Below are 16530 nucleotides of genomic sequence, written 5' to 3'. Positions count from 1 at the left end.
TCAACAGATGCCAAAATTAGTGGGGGGAAAGTATAATGAAAAACAAGCCATTTACATTATCTAAGTCTATCCCCATAAGATAATTATTAATTACAAAGAAAAAAGTAGTAATTTAAAAGTGGAGAAAGCTGGCAGTCACCTCCTGAAGCAAGTAATCAAAGTGAACATCACCAGTATTGGGACAAAGGGACACCATGTACTGAGAGTCACACAACACCACCTCTATGGCATTCTTACCAGAACTGCATAAGCTGAATTAAATCATGAAGAAACCTCAGACAAGCCCAAATTGAGGAACACACTACAAAATAACAGCCAGTATTCCTCAAAAGGTGTCAAGGTTGTGAGAGACGAAGACCAAGGAAGTTCTTGGTTAAAGGAGATGAGAGACGTGAAAAATAAATGTGATGTGTGATCCTGAATTGGATCCTACACCAAAAAGGGACACTGATGGGGCAGTCGGTGAAACCTGCCTAGGGTTTGTAGATTAGTTAGTAACACTGTATGGATGTCAATGTCCTGGTTTTGATCAAGTACTATGTCTGTGGGTGACAGTAGCATTTGGGGAACTAGATGAAGGGTATGCTAGAACTTTCTATGCTTTCGCAACATTTTTGTAAGTCTGAAATTATTTCAAATGGAAAAGCCAAAAAATAAAAGTAAACAAAAGAAAGCAGGTAATTAATTGTCCGCTGCAATGAGTGCTACACAGAACAAAAAGGGAGCAGAAAATAGCAGAAGGGGGTGTTCGGCATCAACCTGCCTGGAGTTGCCATTTATCCTCAGACCTCAGTGCAGAGGGAGAACCCAGCACAAAGCAGAGGAAAGAGAGCTCTGGCTAAGGAACAGCGTGTGCAACAGCCCTGAGGCAGGAAAGTTTCCTCCTTGTTCTTCCCTAGGAACACCCCATAGAGAAATATGGTGGGATGTGGCGGATGACGACGCTGGAAAGACAGAAAAGAAGTCCATGTGTAGGAGGCAGAAACTGGGGCGATGCATCTACAAGCCAAAGAATGGCTGGAGCCACCAGAAGCCGGAAGACGCCGGAAGGATCCTCCCCTGTGGCCTCAGGAGAGCACGGCCCAGCCCACACCTTGATTGCAGACTTCTGGCCTGCCGGCTCGGATAGAATGAAGTTGCGTTGTTTAGGTCACCCCGTCTGTGGTCTTTTGAAACAGCTGCTCTAGGACACACAGCCACTGTCCTTCTGCATTGTTGAGGTGCAGTGATGGGTTAACCTCACGCCTGCCCCCCTTCATTCTGTGCACCTCCCTCGGGCTATCCATGAGTCACTTATGCATTTACTTATTAAAGGTTATTCACTTAAAGCATTCCTTAGTATTTTCAAATCAAGCACAGATCAACCCCCCTTTTAAAATGCAGTCTCGACCTCGGCAATGCGGACCACACAGCACCAGTTTGCTACATTAACCATGGCTGCTTTTAACACCCTCTAAAATCAGTGCCTAAGCACCGGGATAAGTGCTCGCCGCCGCACCCGAATCACCTGGCACCCCTCCCGGGGCCGCAGTACAAGCCAGTTAGGATAGGAAAGATGACTGCTTTTCTGTTACTTTTTGCCTCCAAAAGAAAGATCTCCGAAGACCTGAGGCTTCTCTGGCTACAAACCGCATGTCTTTTCTCCACCTCCTCCCCTTTTCATTCAGGCCCATTCTTGTCGTGATCTTTGAAGGAAACACGCATTGTGGAGCTGGGTGTGAACCTTTCTGAGCCTACATTTTCATCTCTAAAATGAGGATCACCATGTCCACCGCACAGAAGTGCTCTGAAGGCTAGATAAGAGGAGGGCACCTATTTTTAATGCCATTTCTAGGAAATACCCAGAATAGGCAAATCCATGGAGACAGAAAGCAGATTAGTGGTTGCCGGGCTTTGAGAGGAGAGAATGGAGAGTGACCACCGATGTGTACAGGGCCTCCTTTTGGGGTGATAAGAATATTCTGGAACCAGACAGTGGTAATGGCTGCACAGCATGAGGAATGGCCTAAATGCTGCTGAATTTTACTTGTACGCTTTACAACAGTTAAAATGATAAGTTGTGTGTTAGGTGCATTTCACCAAAATTTTATTTTTTAATTGGATAAGAAGCATCTGCCTGGGGTAAGTGACTCCACCTCTCTGAACCTGTTTCCTCGTCTGTAGAATGGGGGCATGGACAGAACCTATGCACTGGGTGGTTGTGCAGATCACCCCAGCTGGTCCACAGATATGACGGGCATGTGGAATGCACGGACAGGCTGCTCCCTCTGGGATTGCTAGAAGGACTCGCCACCAAAATGCAGACGATCTCAGCCAAGCGCCTGTGCTCGGTAGAGTAAAGCAAGCATCCTTCCCCCTTAAGATCCCAGGCAGGCTCCATACGGTGTGGGCCTGTGTAGGCTGTTTCTGGCATTCTGACTCACGGTAACATGTAAAGGTTAGAGCAGATCATATTTTAAACCCCAGAAGCTTGGTCTGAGCAACTGGGCGCTCTGGATGTAATTCTGCAGGTAATCTGAACGATGCTATCTAATTTCAAATGTCCCTGCTCTTACGAGTGCAAAAGCAGCATAATTTTTAATTAGTGGGTAAACAGTAAATAATGGATGGCGGTAAGTGGACACCGCTGTTAATTAAAAATCCATGGTTGATAAAAATCAATTTGGCCCATGCATTGAACTCAGTCTAACAGGTCCCTGTGAAAAGTTGTGCAATTGGCCCACAGCACCATCTGCTTTCAGATGTTCCTTTAGCTAAGACTTTTCAGGGGCGGGGGGGGCAGGAAGAGGGGAGAGAAAGAAAAAAATCAAAAAGCTACCTCAAAAGCTGCAACAGAACAACTTGCCCGGATTCATTTGTAACTGGTTGATTTAATTTTTGCAACCTTTACATCGAAGCTCTGCAAACGGCCAAGAGGCGATGGTAGGCTCTGCTCTGGTATTTCCACAAAGAAGGTCTCCAGTTGTGTTTTGTGTTTGGTGTGTGTCTTGTTCTGAATACAGAGAGACTTCGTGTAGTCTCCTGACTTCATTAAATCATCGAAAAACAAGACAAACTAAACCACACTCCGCAGGAACATGCTGTCTGAGGATTCACAACCAAACGTAACATCTAGGCACCATCCCTTCTCGGTGCCTTCAGAGTACAGGGGGAAAAGGCCTGTTTTCTTTTCAACAGAAAACATTTCCTCAAGAAACAGAGCTTTGTGGAAACAATGTCAATATAATTTTCAGGGCCCGTTTGCTATTTTGCTCTGAGACACAAGCTCGATTTTCAAGTAACGCTGACCCCTTTGGTCCTTTTCTTCCCTCTGCTTCTCCAAATCAACATTCTCCAAATCAACACGTCCAGGTAGGTTTCCTTGACTCTGGTAATGTTCACATTAACGCGCAGAACTGAGTCCAGGGGACCCTGTGTCTCCCGACGAGGGTGCTTGCTGGAGCACGAGAAGGTTCCAGATGCTGACTCGGAGGCGTGCCCTGGCTCAGGATCCCTGATAGGGCCATGCTAGCCATTTGGCCCAATTTCAGTGCCCGCCCCCACGCCACAACATCCTGCTTCTGGTCCTCCAGAAATGAGATGTGCCCAAGTTACTACAGAACTACCCACGAGCTTCTTTTTCCAGACTCCCCTTGCTATGCACCACCCTGAAGGGTGGCACTGAGAGCCCTCGGGCGGCCCGAGTGGCCACGTGTCCGTGTGGGGCCAGGTCAGCCCCAGCTGGCTGGGAGGGGGTTTTCATTTCTCCTATTTGGCTGGTTAAAACCAGGTAGGACACACCAGGAATATAGCAAGGACCCAGCGCCGGCATTTTCACATGCTTGCTCATTCATTCATTCCTTCATTCATTCAGCAAATTCATCCCCCCAAGTCTTGAAAACAGCACCTACCCCTTGCTGTGATGGAAGGAGGCCAACGGTGGAAACATCGGGCCAGTCTGACCACCTGGGCTTTGTCCTTTGTCACATCTGGGCAGCATGTGCCTGCCTGCGAGCAAAGCCCAGCTCACCAGCCTGTCTCTCTGGCCCTAAGAGGAAGCTAATGCTCACGCCTGTCTCCAAGGGTTGTCGCAAAGATCATCAGGCAGCCACTAAAACCCGTGGGACACGGTTAACAGAAACCATGCCTGCCATCATGGCTGTGGTAGGCCGCACCTGCACTTTTTCTGCGGGTCTCGGAGACCCCCAAGAGTCTCCACATGAGACCCCAGGCCTCCAGGAAGTAAGGGATCTACCTGCCTCATTTTCCTGAGATGCTGCTGGGGCGCGGCGCGTTTGGGGGCCACACGCCCCATTAGACAGCTGCCAAGGGACAGTGTGGGGACCTCAGGCTTCCCCAGGCCTTCTCCAGTGGCGCCAGGAAGGTGTGGTGTGCGGTGGAGAAGGGGGCAGAGTGTGCCTTTCATTTGCTTCTCCACGCGGCCCACAAGCCTTCCTGGGCCCCCACCCCTGCCCCTCAGGGCCTGTGTCCCCAGGCCAGCCCCCAAACACTTGGCCCACAGGCCCGGTGGGAGGAAGTGGCTTTGGAAAGCCTGCTGCAGGGGCCAGCCAGTGGGTCAAGGCCGGCCGCCCCTGAACACAGCCCGTTGCTGTAATAGTTGGGCCTTGCTCGCCGCCAAGCTTCCCACACATCCCGCCATCTGGGTTACGTCAAGCCCAAGCCTCTGAGTGGAAATGACAGTTTCTGGGGAAATCGCTGCCCTTTAGCAGCTGAAGACCCTGGTGCTCTCGCCTTGGGATAGCAAGTAGAAGAGATTGAGCACAGTCCCAAGGCCAAGCCTGGCTTGTCTCCATAAGATGAGCACATGTGGGGGTCACTCAGGAGGGCCTGAGGCCCCTGCTGCTCACGGCCATCCTCCACGAGCCTCCGATTCCTCCCCGGCCCCACTGTCAGCTGTGTGCATCAGCCTCAGTACCCACCACACATTTCCTGGGCACCACTATGTGGCGGGTGATGGCCTGGGGCCCGTGGTGTGCAGACGGACAGCACGCGGGCCTGGTACCAAGGAGGGACCATTACGTGAGTGGCCTCCAGAAGCAGGTAGCAGTCTGGCCTGTTCCATGGGGCAGAAGTCAAGGAGGACCTGGGCTCTTCGGTGCATGGCGGCGGGGGGGGGGGGGGAAGTCCCACTGCCCCAGCACCTCATTCTGAGTCTAGAGGGCCCCTTGTCCTGGAGTGCAGTCCTTCAGCCACCACGTGGCACTGCCTGGCCACGGCAGGTGAGTCTTCGGAAGGTCTGGCCCTCTGGGAGTCTGGCGTGGCCCAGTAATTCTCAGAGGCTTTCTAGCTCAGGAGCCCGGGGCCGCTCCCTCCAGGAGGCTAGTATTCCATGGGGGTCATGTCTGAGATCCAGGAGATGATGAGTCCAGATGCTGATCGAGGCACCCTGACTTGGGTGTGGCTAAGGTAGAGCTGGGCACCCCGGGGAGGGGCCGAGGTGGAGGTAGAGGCAGACCCTGGCTGGCTCTCTGACCCTGCTGTGGCCCAGGAGGGGCTGGGAGGGCAGGCCCGGCAGGCAGTTTCTGGAGTGCGTCAGGATCACTCACTCATGTCTGTCTGCTTTGCAGCCCGCACTGCAGAGGCGACTGGGACTGCGGGGGGTAGCCGCGCACACTGGGAACCCCGCTGCCAACAGCCCCTGCCCAACAGAGCGCCCATCGCTGCACTGCTGCCCCCACGCCTCGACGGGCCCTGGGTCTCCACCGGGTAAGACCCTGATCACAGGCCCCCGGGCAGGGAGACTTCACCCTCTCCAAGCCTCAGCGTCCACACGGCACGATGCATCCAGTAGTCCAGGAGGCCCGCTACCTGCCCAACACGTGGCTTTACCGGCCCCCCTCCACAGCCTGGCAGGCAGGACGTGCCCCAGCCGCACGCGGCCATGGATGAAATCCGTGTGTGCAACATGCTGAGCACCCAGGATACAGTACTTACTGAGTGCCCACTAGGCATGGGGCAACCACTGTGGGGGCAGGAACCAGACATGCGAACACAGAAATAAGTGTTGTAAATTGAGATGGTGCTAAGCTCTGCCATGAAGGACACAGAACCAAGGATGTGATAGTCAGGGACCGGGGTGGGGGCTTCTCAGAGGTGGTAACATTCAGTTGAGAGCTGAAAGAAGAGTCAGCCAGGGGAAGAGCTCCTCTGGAGAGGCTGGTGCAAAGGTCCTGAGGCAGGACGTGGCAGGCCAAAGAGGACCCAGGTGTCTTGCTTGTCCATCGAATTCTCTTCCTAACCAGACAGGCTTGCCTGACATTTCAGAGGTCCTGTTTGCTGCTCTGCGGTAATGGGCTTTGTGCTCTAACCCTCATCCATGGGGCACAAAATCTACAAGAGCTGTCTGAGTCCTCCCTCGTGGGTGAGGGAGAAGGGAGGCCGTGGCCTCCTCCACACCTAGTGCATCCTTTCCTCCCCCGCCATCCCCTTGAGGCCAGTCCTGTTCCGGGGTCAGGGACTGGCCTCTCCGCGTCCTCCGTGCACCTCCTGGGGTCAGGGAGAAACTCAACTGCCAAACATCTGTTAGCACTCTGGGTGGAGGGAGGGGACATGAGCTCTGTAAAGCCACTTTGGATGCGTTCCCAGGCTCTGCCCCCACCCTGACTGCACAGTCCAGGTGAGATCCAGGTGCCATGGTGTGGGTCACCCCGAGACAGAACTGGGCTGTGGGGAAGGTCAGAACTGGGTGCAGTCTGCTTCTGCCCTGAGACAACAGCATTCCAGGACAGTTCTTCTAGAAACTTCTAGAACTTCCTTCCTAGAAAGTTCCTCTTCATGCTCTCCAGACAGGCTTTGCTGCTTCCTGGAAGCAATGCAGGGAGCGATCCAGAGCCTGGGAACCACTGAGGTTGTCCACTGTGGCCTGCTGCGTCCCATTAGCCAAATCTCTCTCGCCCCCAGCCCTGTCCAAGATGCAGGTGAGGACAGGACTTTAGCCCACCCTCAGGTGTATGAGTCACCCCTCTCCGTCTTCAACGACCTCCTGTACTGGCATTTCCTTACCATTTTTCTTTAAACCAGCTTGCTTTTGTTTACCTAAATATATTCATTTATTTTTCCAGCTTTATTGAGGTATAATTGGTATACAGTAAACTGCACACATTTACAGCATACTGTAATTATTTTTAAAGGAAGCGTAATATCACCCTGGATAGGGAGAGCAGAGCCACCTGCCATAAATAGGAGGTAACTGTAAAAAGAAAGTCAATGAAAACAAAACAACGTAATTAAATTCTCGCTAGATTCCTTGCCTGCCTCAGGTCCTGAGTCTGTTTTCTCTGGGAGAAAAGGGAGGTTGGCGTTAAAGACACGTTAGCTCCAACAGAGACTTTCTCCTTAACATAATCAGAAAGATTGAAAGAAAAGAAAAGGGAACTGTTTTCGTGCTGGGTAAGAACACGTTTCCTCTGCTCCATCAGCCTTGCTATGAAAACTACTGAGAAGGTAACAGAAACGGTGGTGTGTGTTCACAGCGGCGAGTGAAGTGGGCCCCACCTGCTCTGTTTCCCCCTGGAACTCACCCAACATCCACCCCGTCTGCACCCTCAGTGCAGTCTCAGAGGCTCCCCTGCCCCCAATCCAGGCTGCGGCCATGGGTCTAGGAGTCATTCAGGTTCCCTTTGTGCTCAACCCCACGCTGTGCTTTCTCCACCACCAGCAGAAGCCATCCTGGGGGCCAGGTCCAGCCCACCACCTGTTTTTTTTAAATAAAGTCTTATTGGCACACAACCATGCCCCACCCCGCCGCATTTACTTATTGTCTCTGGCTGCTTTAGCTCTAGAGACCACCTGGCCCGCCAAAACAAAAATACTTATTATCTGGCCCTTTACGGAAAAAGTTTGGTGACCCCTGGCTTAGATCAACAAGCTGTCACAGGCACGAATGAAACTTGGTCAGGGAAGTCAACCTAGCGAAGGGGAGACTGGATGTAACTGCCCATCAACCATGATTCCCTCAGTGAGGCCCCAGGGAGGGTCCGCTGGGTGCCAGGCTCTGGGCCAGGTGCCAGGGATCCATGGGGGAGAGAACGGGGAGGACACTGCCTCCTCAAGCTCACGGCATGGAGCTCCCCAAACGGTGCAAAGGAGCCTCTGTTTCCTAAGCACCTCCCGGGCACTGTGCCTCGCGCTTCCGGGAAACCCTGACTGTGGGTCTGATGTCCCCGTGTCACAGAGGAAGGAGCTGGGCAGTGTCCACAGCTGCTGAGGGACAGGAATGGGATCTGAACCCAGGTCCTCTGCTACACAGTCTGTGTACTTCCTGGGCCAATAGGTACTCACAGGTATGAGGACCCACGGCACGAGGGAGGATGTTGGCTGAAGAAGCAATTAGGATTGCAGGAAGTAGAAGAAGGCTTTTGTGGAGGCCACGAAGCAAGCGGATGGCCCTTGGCCTCAAGGGTGGGGCTGAAACCACTCAGGGAAACTGAGGCTGTAGGGGCGGAGGTCTAAAATAGAGGCTATGGGAGCAGGAGCCCAGGACAGAGGGAGAGGGGCTCACCGTGCAGGTCCTCCCTGCTCTGCCCAACCCCCATCTCTCTCTCTCTCTCTGTCTCTCTCTGACAGCTGTGAGGTGCGCCCAGGACCCGAGTTCCTCGCCCGCTCCTACACCTTCTATCCCAACCGCCTCTTCCGAGCCTACCAGTTCTACTACAGGGACCCCTTCTGCCGGGAGCCTGCCCACTCCCTGCTCATCAAGGGCAAGGTCCGCCTGCGCCGGGCCTCCTGGGTCACCAGAGGTGCCACTGAGGCCGACTACCACCTGCACAAGGTGGGCATCGTCTTTCACAGCCGCCACGCCCTGCTCGATGTCACCAGGAGCCTCAACCAGACCTGGGCAGGCCGGGACTGTGCCCAGCGGCTGCCCCCAGCCCGGGCCTGGTTGCCCGGGGCACTGTATGAGCTGCTGAGCGCCCGGGCCCGGCGGGACTGCACAGAAGCCCTGGGCTTCACCATGCATGAGCTCAGCCTGGTCCGCATGCAGCGTCACCTGCAGCTGCAGGCCCGGGCGGGGCCCCGGCTCGTGGAGGAGCTCTACCTGGGGGACATCCACACCGACCAAGTGGAGAGGCGGCACTACCGGCCCACGGGCTACCAGCGCCCGCTGCAGAGTGCCCTGGTGAGTCTGGGGCCCTGGGAGGGCGAGTTCTGAGCCCCAGCCCAGTGGGCCCTCTATGGTCTGGTCCCTGCCTAGGACCCTCTCTGCATCCCCAGGCTGGCCTGCTTACCTCAGGACATTTGCACATGCTGTTCCCTCTGCTTGAGACATCTTTTCTCAGGTCTTTACAGGGCTGGCTTTTTCCGAAGGAACCACTACTCAGCTTGTCTGTGTCTGATCCTCCTGACATCCTTCTTGTGGGCCCCACAGGGTTCCTCCCTTCTGCCCCTGCTAGGCACCTGGGCATGGGCAGGTCTCTCTCAGTTCTCAGATCTCTCAGATTGTTCCCTCCAATCCCCACTCTGCACATTTTCCAGCACTCAGCTTCCCTGGGCTGCATGGTTTGTTTGTTAATTGCTACCTTCTCCCCTAGAAGAAGACTCTCTGCAAGGGCGGGGCCCCGTTCTCTCCTGGGTTCCCACTCACGGCCCAGGGTCTGGCAGAGTCGGGGCAAATAAATGTTAGTGAATGAACAAGGGAGAGGTCAGCCCTCCTCCAGGGCTCTGCTGGACGGCCACAGAGCCCGTGGATGTTTCCCCCAAAAGCTCCGTGTGGCCCTCTCTATTGTCTGGAGCCAGAGATGTTGAGTGTACCCCTTCACACGAATGCTGGGGAGAGCAGCACTCCTCAGACTCTGCTCTCAAGATGCCATCACCTGGGCATCTTCTGAGAATGCAGGGGCAGGTCCTGTGGGTCTGGGGTGGGACCTGGGACTCTGCATTTCCAACAGGCTCTCAGATGACCCATGGACTGCCCTCGGGGCAGGAGGCTGCCCTATAAAGGGAGATTTACTTCCTCCACCCCAACTCCAATGTGAATTTCACTTGAGGTGCTTAACTTCGATTTTAAATTCAGCGGTCACAAACACACCGCCCCCCCACTCGGGGGAGATCTGGTAGCCCTTCCCTGCCTGATGAGCACACAGGCAGAAAGATCTGCGATTCATTTGTGTGATGTACTCTTGGCAAGTAGTGCAGCGCCTGGCCCACACGGCGGGGAGGCTCGGGACTTCTCCGGGGCGGCTGGTGAAGCCTCGGGACCACCCCCCACCCCCAGAAAAATGTCTGTAGGAGCATAAAATAAAAACACATAGAATTTCAACAGAAACCAATTCAATTAAAACTGCTTACCCAAGTCTTAAAGCATTAATTTGTGACCCAGGAACACTAGGACTATGAAGCCTTTATTCTCCCTACTTGAGTGCAAACATGTTCCCAGTATCTGCAACACTGTTACTAGGAGACAGGCAACAGGTCAGAGGTTCCAGAAGTTACAGAGGTTTGTTGCCTACACCGGCAATTACAGGAGAAGTTAACTTTTATCAGTTAGGGTTTATTGAAACTGAAGTCAAGGTAGGATGCCATGTGAAGAATGTCTCTACTAAGTACCCAAGGAATATTTTCCAAAAGTGAGAACGAACAGACTGGATGCATGAGTTCAGGAGCCCCTGTCAAGTGAGCCCTTAGGCGACCCTCACGTCATCAGCATGTACTGAGTGCCTACTGTGTACTCAGCATTCACTAAACCAGATGGGCAACTTCTCACCTCTGGGAGCAGCTGCTCGTTAGGACCCCAAAGAAGGGCACTAGGGATGAGCCCCGCTGCCCTCTTCTCCTCTCCCACCCCCTCCTCCCAACCCAGGATCTGGGGAGCAGAGAAGAAGCACAAGAAGTTCTCATAATCAGAAAATCAGCCCGAGTTCTTTTCATGACCTCAGATCATTCCCTTTTTGGCAGGCAATGTTCTAGGCTGGTCTGACGTTAATCCTACTTAGGAGAAGGCACCAGCAGCGGGGTGATTACCGGCGCCCACCACCTCATTAGGAGGGCAAACTGCTCTGAACACAGGAAGGACGGACCCCCGGGGCGCCGCGGATAACAATTTTCATGTCTCCCCAGGCGGGGCTCTGGGGCCGCAGACCCCTGCCCTCCTGCTGCCTGCCCAGCCAGCGCGGCCAGAGCAACCTGCCCCGTGATCGAGAAGCAGAGCGGGAATGTGTGCATAGACGAACAGTGCCAGATGCACACACATTAAATTAAATATCTGCTCAGCAACTGCCCCCTCCCCGGGAGAAAAAAAGAGAGAGAGACAGACAGAATTTCAAAGAAGAAAATGCTGCAGATAAACCCCCAAGTAACGAATTAGTCGTTACCTTATGCTCTCTAGGGTCCAAGCCTTGCCCATGACCCAAACCAGATGGTAAACACGAACATTTTTAGAAGTTAATTTAAAACCAATTTGATCCCCAAATTCATTGCCTGGATGTAGAATCCTAATCAATCAGCCAACACTCGACCAAAATCATCTAAGCCTGGTGTCACCTCTGGGGGTTAATTAGAAACTGTTATGTGCTGTTTGAGAAATAACTTTATGTAACAGGTTTGAACCAGTAAGAGTTTGGCTCCTGCACAAGTGTGAATTCTGCTGGCTGGGGCCTTGTTTATTAACCCGTGCATCTCCAGACCTCTGCAGAATGATGCCAGAAAGGGTTTTCACCTTCCATCCCCTTCAAACACATCGGAGGAAGAGATGCCTGTTCTCTCTCATCTCTCACCTGAAAGGCTCACTAGCTCTCAATTTGTTTCTGTTATGCAGAAATCCACTTGCCCCGAATTACCAACCAGTATCTCAAATGTCCTGCCTGCAGAAGATCTCTCTTTTGCGGGGGGGGGGGGGGGGGGGGGGGGGGAGTCGGGGAGGACAGCCCTGGTGTTATTTTGATGTAATGCGTTCTGCTCTGTCAATAGGCATCAGTACGACACCAGTCGGAATGTGCGTTAAAATGCCTAAATTAGACTCTTATCAGCCAGCCTTCCAATTACCGGCACTCCAGCTAACTACCCAGCCTGCTCATTTCTTCCCATCACACTTCTGCAGCCATTTACTAGCATTTCAAAGTGCCTTCGAGGCCTCTGTCCTCGAGTCAAAAATCCCCCCAAACCAAAAATAATATAATCTTCCATATTATAGAAATCAAGTCAAGTTTAGGTTCATCACAGACACAACTAACAAGAGCTGAAAATGTGGCAATCTGAAAAAGAAAAAAGCCAAACTGTTTCTTAATCATCCAATAGTTTCTTTCTAGACAAAAACTCCCGAAAGCCACTTGTTTGGCATAAAACTCACCCAACAGCAATCTGTGGGAATCTTTTGTTTTTTGCAGGAAAAAAAAAAAATGGAACTGCTTTCCCAGCCAGGCTCTCCGAATACCCTTCTTCTCCCTTGCGCGTCCTGCCTGCGCCCCCGGCCTGGGGTTTCCTTCTGAAATGGCCCACATCAACCTTGCTTTGACAAGTGATTGGTCCCAGGACATTTACCTTTCAGAGTGATGCTCTGGACTAAATTCTGGGCAACAGCTCCCTTTCAAAACACAACACAAAACGAAAACAAACGCAAAAAAAACCCAAAAACAAAAAACCCACACCAAGATGTCTCTATCTGGTTCCTGTTTGGCCTCCGCTGAGCTTTTTCCCTCCAAAATGCAGACTGACTTCTCCCACACACTGTGGTTTGGCCCCTGTGCCCCGTTGATGTGTTTTACTGAGAGCCCAGCTCTGTGCCTCTGGAAAGCAGGGCCAACTGTAATAAGGCCAACAAGAGAACAAAGCCAATGCACAGCCTGGGACAACTGAGGGCTGAGGCCGTAGCTGACCACTGGAGGGTGGCTGGTTTCCCCTCTTATAAATAACCCTACAATGAACATCTCTGTGCTACATCTCTTTCCCACCACCTCCTCAGCGCAGGCTCTAAGTGGTGGGGTTCCACGGGTAGGAGTATTTTAATGGGCCTCCGTCCCTGTCAACACATGCACTTTCCAAGGCAGTGAGGGAACGAGGCTCACCCTCCCTTGCAGAGGTTCCTGAAGCTACAAGAGCCTCTCTTCTCCACCCCAAGGTGGGGATGGCACCGCTGTGAGGACAGTGAAGCTTTCAGTATGGTAGGGATGGGGAAGAAGCTCCAGATGGCACGTTCTAGCCCGTCTCTACCACTTCCAGGCTGGAGACCGTGGCAGGCCGCCAGGCCCACTGAGGTCCAGCATCTTCTGCCAGGACATGTAACACTTGCCGGAGCAGGGCTGAGCAAAACGCCCGGCGCTTAGGAGGCTCCTAAACGTGAGGGCTGGAGGGCGGGGGGAGTCCCAGTGGGCCAGGAGAAGGGCAATAAACTTGAATGGTCGAATCTCAGGACCAAGCAGGACGGGTGTGGGGAAGGCCCCTTCCAAACCCCAGGGCATTTCTCCTGCATGCATCCAACCGTTCACTCCATCAGTGTGTGGCTGCTGTGCCAGGCACCGTGCCAGGCCCTGGGGATGGATGGAGTAACTACCGGGGCCTCCCGGCTTCAGGAGCCTACCATCCAGCGACGGGGAGGTGGGGAAAGAAGAGGACATAGGAAGTGGCAGGTCTATGATCTGGAGAGTTCTCGCTAAGGCCTCGCTGAGCTGAGACGTAGACTAGAAGGAGCCTGCCAGGCCACATGTGGGGGGATTTCCAGGTAGAGGGACAGCAGGTGCAGAGGCCCAGAAGAGGGAGGAGCTTACTGAGATCCGACAAGAGCAAAGTGGCCGTTGGGGCGGGAGGCAGGGAGTGACCCACGGGCGGGACCCCACATACCCCCATTCCCGGCCGCACCCTGACTCCTCCTCCCCCTCGGACAATCGCTGTTCTGTTTCTGTTTGTCCTCTGCCAGCACCACGCCCGCCCCTGCCCAGCGTGCAGCCTCATTGCTCGCTCCGACGAGCACCACCCACCCGTGCTGCCCCTGCAGGTGGCCCTGCCCCTGCGCCTGGGTGGCCGGTGGGTCAGCCCCGGGTGCGAGGTGCGCCCCGCCGTGCTGTTCCTCACCAGGCTCTTCACCTTCTACGGGCACAACCGCTCCTGGGAAGGATATTACCACCACTTCTCAGACCCCGCCTGCCGCCAGCCCACCTTCACGGTCTATGCAGCCGGCCACTACACCAGGGGCACGCCCTCTAGCAAGGTCCTCGGCGGCACCGAACTGGTGTTTCAGGTCACGCAGGCCCGAGTGACTCCCATGGACCAGGTCACCACGGCCATGCTCAACTTCTCCGAACCCAGCAGCTGTGGGGGCCCGGGGGCCTGGTCCCTGGGAACCGAGCGGGACGTCACAGCCACCAATGGGTGCCTGCCACTGGGCATCAGGCTCCCCCACGTGGAGTACGAGCTTTTCAAGATGGAGCTAGACCCCCTCGGGCAAAGCCTGCTCTTCATTGGACAAAGGCCCACGGACGGGTCAAGTCCCGACACCCCGGAGAAGCGTCCCACATCCTACCAAGCACCCCTGGTGCTCTGTGGCGGAGCGGCCGAGGGAGTCTCTGGGCCCCCGCTGCACAGGCCTCCGCCGAAGCCCCTCAGTGGTGGGGGGCCATGTCCTCCAGCGGCCCCTCTCCCCATCCTGCCCCTAGCTCTAGGGCTGGCCTTCCTCAAGTGGTTATGAAATTGGTCTCTGAGCTCTAGGCCGCCCCTCGGGGACCCCCCCCCCCGGGGCCTCCCTCTGGGCACAGACTGTGAGGTTTGTGAGGCATCCGCGAGAAGGGCCCCTTCTTCCCTCTGCTCTGCTGTGGATCGTTCCTCGGCCCTGCTGACATCCGCCAGCCTGGGTCCCGGGGGCTCAGTGCCCAAGTCCGACAGCACCCACCAGGCCTGCACCACGGCCAGCAGTCCAACCCGAGTGCTGACCGTGAACCTGGGCGCGGCAATGTCAAGGGCTGCACGGCTCCAGATGCTCACTCCCGGTTCTCCTGGGCAGTGGCCCCTTCTCCCGCCCCGTCCTTGGCGTTTTGTGGCGCGGGAGCGAGGTTCTGCACGGGGATGCCGCCGCCGCCACTCTGCCAAGCCTGTGGAGTGTTGTTTAAAGATTATTAATTTGCATTTAGCAATACAAACTCAAACCAGGGCCATGAATTAAAGATGCTGCTTCGGGCCTTCGGTACTTGGCAGCTTTCTGGAGGAGGTCTTGTCTCTTCGGGGGCAGCTCAGCTTTCTTGAGTTTTCGCTGCTGGCATTTGTCTGCACTTGCCGGTGCGTCTGCGAGGCAGGCCTCGAGCTGCCAACGCCGCACGCGGACGAGTCCGGCCCTCCCGGGCCAGGACGCGAAGGAAGCCGCTCCGCCAGAGCCCACCGGAGCGCCCGGCTCGCCCACACCCGGCGGGCTGCTGCGGGCAGGTCTGTGGAGGAGCACTGCATTTCCAGCCTTTGGAAAGTAATTAGTACTCATGATGGCGGTGACACTAAGATGCTCTGTAATTAGCCCTGTACACACGTCCTCTGTTTTCAAGATTCTCTGCGCTCAACCGACAAGGAGGGAGAGAGGCCTCCGAATGTGTCTTTGGGACCATCCTAGGGAGAGGTCGGGGTCACCAGGCTACACGGCAACATCTCGAGGGGGAGGTGGCCTGCTCGCCCGGATGCTAATGTGCCGATGTCCTCCTCTGCTCGGAGGGGGCTGTCATCTGGTGGGGACAGGCTGTGCCTCTGCAGGGACCCTGCCCGTGTTCCCGAGGCCTTGTCTGTACGCTGCGAAATTGACTGGCATCCTGGTGGGCTCAAGGGTTTCCAGGACTCTGTGCCTATGATTCGTCCCGTCCTTCCTCCGCCCGATCCCTATCTCTGGCTCTTATCACTGATCTTGAACCATTGTCTGTAAGGCTAATGAGGCTTTCAGAGGGAAGCCCTTGTCCTCTGTTAAATTGTGTGGGGTTCCATCAGCCCGCCGAGATTGTTCTAACTTATCTACCCATTGTTCTTAAAAAGAAAAAAGACCCACCAAGTTAATATTCTCTGTAGGTCTGAGAGCTATGAGTGTTCCTGGCATATTTACCAAAGTACAAAAAATAATTAGATTATTTACGGTCTCAGACTGCATTGGGGTGGGGGGTGCACTGCCTGGTGGGGATGAGGGTGGGTGGCGATAATGTGTCCATGGCTGAGCAAGTCTTGTATCCGAAGCTCGAGGCAACCATGACACCATTTGTCATCAAATTTGAATCTTTTAATAAAATTAAACAGCCTGAAAAATGTTCTTGCTGGTTATTAAAGTCAACCAAGGGGATTATGGTTCTAAAGAAAGGAAGTGAAGTGTCTTCCAGGGAATGTGCGAAAGAGAATAAAACCAGTGGAGGTTAACCCCGGCTCTCTGCGACGCCCCTTCGGTTCAGGCGACTGCCCTGCCCTGTTACAAATTCTCTAGAAGCTTCCAATGCACTCAGAATAAAATCCCCACTCCTGGGTCAGTGACGTCTGCAAGGTCCAGCAATGCCTCCCCACACCTGGCTGCACCGTCCTTCCTTCTGGCTCTTGATCGCAACAAACTGGTTCCTACCTCAGGACCTTTGCATGTGTCACTGCTGCTTC

At 54.3% G+C, this 16530-nt stretch overlaps 1 protein-coding gene across 1 annotated transcript in view; it reads left to right on the top strand.

Moving 5' to 3' along the window:
• Window positions 1-14630, top strand: part of APCDD1L (APC down-regulated 1 like) — a 48168-nt gene extending 33538 nt beyond the window's left edge. The window contains exons 2-4 of the mRNA XM_036094422.2: window positions 5568-5706; window positions 8566-9118; window positions 13847-14630. Coding sequence (XP_035950315.1) covers window positions 5568-5706; window positions 8566-9118; window positions 13847-14614 — 1460 coding nt within the window. The 3' untranslated portion in view covers window positions 14615-14630. The remainder of the gene's footprint in view (window positions 1-5567; window positions 5707-8565; window positions 9119-13846) is intronic.
• Window positions 14631-16530: the final 1900 nt, after the last annotated feature.

Source organism: Halichoerus grypus, chromosome 10 (assembly GCF_964656455.1).
Source record: "Halichoerus grypus chromosome 10, mHalGry1.hap1.1, whole genome shotgun sequence".
Taxonomy (NCBI): domain Eukaryota; kingdom Metazoa; phylum Chordata; class Mammalia; order Carnivora; family Phocidae; genus Halichoerus; species Halichoerus grypus.
This window is presented reverse-complemented; position numbering and strand designations above follow the sequence as displayed.